Consider the following 2,058-nt stretch of genomic DNA (forward strand, 5'->3'; position numbering starts at 1 on the left):
AATGGTGAAAGGTCGTCTGGAATTAAAGTGTCGCATGTTAACATTAAAATTAATGATTGTCTTTGTCGTAGATTTCATATAGTATAACCAGTCACTGGCAATTACATGTACAATGTACCTAGAAACAATACTTAGTGGTCAATACAAATTTGATTCAGTTGAACAAAGCCATTTGAATTTCTCCATGTGTTTGACACCTCCAGGACTGGCTGACCTGCATGATTACAGGCAGTAAAAGTGAGAGTGATGAGAAGGACAGCTGTCTGTCTGAGAACAGGTTCCTGCTGCAGACCCTGACCTCTCACCTGGTGAAGGACACCTTCAGTCTGGGAGAGGACGTGGGCCAGACTCTGCTGAGAGCCTTACTCCCCATGGGCACACAGGTGGGGACTTCACACATTCACTTGTTGCTTGATACTTTATAATGTTTACCGTAGGAAAACATATTGTTTGTTTGTTTGTTTGTTTATTTAAATGCAACAGTGCATAGCAAGTGGCAACCAGGTAACAAGGCTGGTAGCGGCTACCACTGACACATAAGTGCATAAATACAAAGTACAGTATAACTAAATACAATATCACTTAGTACATACAAATTAATTCAATATTTACAATAGCAATAAACATACATAGTACATACAAATTCAATCAATACAGATTGAAGCAATACAATATAAGTACAATACAAATTAATCGATGAAATGATCAAAGTTGAAATTTTTTTCTCAGTTTCCTCTTCTGTTCCAAACACTAACCTCTGACCTGGCCAATGACCTGACTTTGTTGACGTCTGTCACCATGGTAACTGGTGTTGGGTTACATCATGTTGCAATCTTTTAGTAGGAGGAATTAGACTCTGTCTGACCATATATACATGTATGAAATGTATTTGTAGTGAGTAAGAATTAACAGAGCAGAGTGACCATGCGCGTAGGTAAACATTATGCATTTTGCAACTTGCGAATGTTTCTAGTTGGGATATCCATTAGTTGCACCAACTTTTGTGCAACTAATCTTCCTGGATTCCAACTATAACACAAAACAAAACATTACACAAATTTCACAATGATATAAAAATGATATTGAGCTTCTGCACCACTTGACTTCTACACAACCTTCCCTCCAACACCAACTCACCAAGGTTTGCTGAAGTTCGGCGGTAGTCTGACCAATTTTAGGCCTCAGCTACCTTTCAATATCAATCAATTTGGAGTTAAATCAAATTTGACTGCTAACCATACCTTGACCTATTTCTGAACACCAGCCAATGACCAGCTAGCCACAACATGCTTTAAGCATTTCAAAACATATGGTACTGCCAAGCACCAGCAAACTAACTCTTAGCACTGTCACAGTCATGGGATTCAAATTGCTTTTATGCTGTATGTATGTGGATTGTGCAAAATGAACCACTGAGTAATCAAACTACACTTCCGGACCATTCCTGTCCCCAGATGCTGCAGGATGGAGGTACAGGATTCACAGATCTGCTGATCGTCATGGCAACTCTGGCAGGTGCAGGGTCAGGAACTGGGCATGTGCAGCTGTTCCAGGCAGCCATCGACTGGATCTGTACCTTTCAGCAGGTGAGGCTTGTACTGCAGGACACGGGGGGACCATACATGACATACAAGAATATGTGTATTTAGAAATGAAGTGTTTTTTTAAAAATTATTGAATCTCAAATTTGTATTTACCTGGCAGTGAGACCAATTTCCAAAGAAAATTATCCTTCAGACAAGGTGGAAGTGACGGAGCCTGCTGGCTTGAGTGATCCGTGACAGTCTTAACTTCAAGTTATATATAATCTTCCAAACAGCTGCTTTCCGTCCGATTACAATCTACAAAGCTTCAAAACAAATGTCCACCGCCATCTCATGACATAGCTATAATATACTCCTCTAAGTTCCTCTAGCTCTATGCCTAGAAGTGGCCAAATATAATTGGCCTTGCATTGAGCGATACCGTTAAAAAAAAAAAAATTAAAATCTTCAGGAATATTGAGCAACTGGGGTGTATAAGATTCTATATTTCTATCTTTCATACTGTATTCATTTG

The 2,058-nt window shown here is 39.4% G+C and overlaps 1 protein-coding gene across 1 annotated transcript in view; it reads left to right on the forward strand.

Annotated features, from left to right (window-relative positions):
* The window catches only part of LOC109470506 (E3 ubiquitin-protein ligase UBR4-like), a 62,727-nt gene that overhangs the window by 10,324 nt on the left and 50,345 nt on the right, over positions 1-2,058 (forward strand). Inside the window, exons 11-12 of the mRNA XM_019769466.1 lie at positions 204-383; positions 1,455-1,586. Of these exons, the coding sequence (XP_019625025.1) occupies positions 204-383; positions 1,455-1,586 (312 nt within the window). The remainder of the gene's footprint in view (positions 1-203; positions 384-1,454; positions 1,587-2,058) is intronic.

The sequence above is a fragment of the Branchiostoma belcheri genome, unplaced genomic scaffold, assembly GCF_001625305.1.
Source record: "Branchiostoma belcheri isolate BF01 breed outbred unplaced genomic scaffold, Haploidv18h27 scaffold228, whole genome shotgun sequence".
In the NCBI taxonomy this organism is placed as follows: Eukaryota; Metazoa; Chordata; class Leptocardii; order Amphioxiformes; family Branchiostomatidae; genus Branchiostoma; species Branchiostoma belcheri.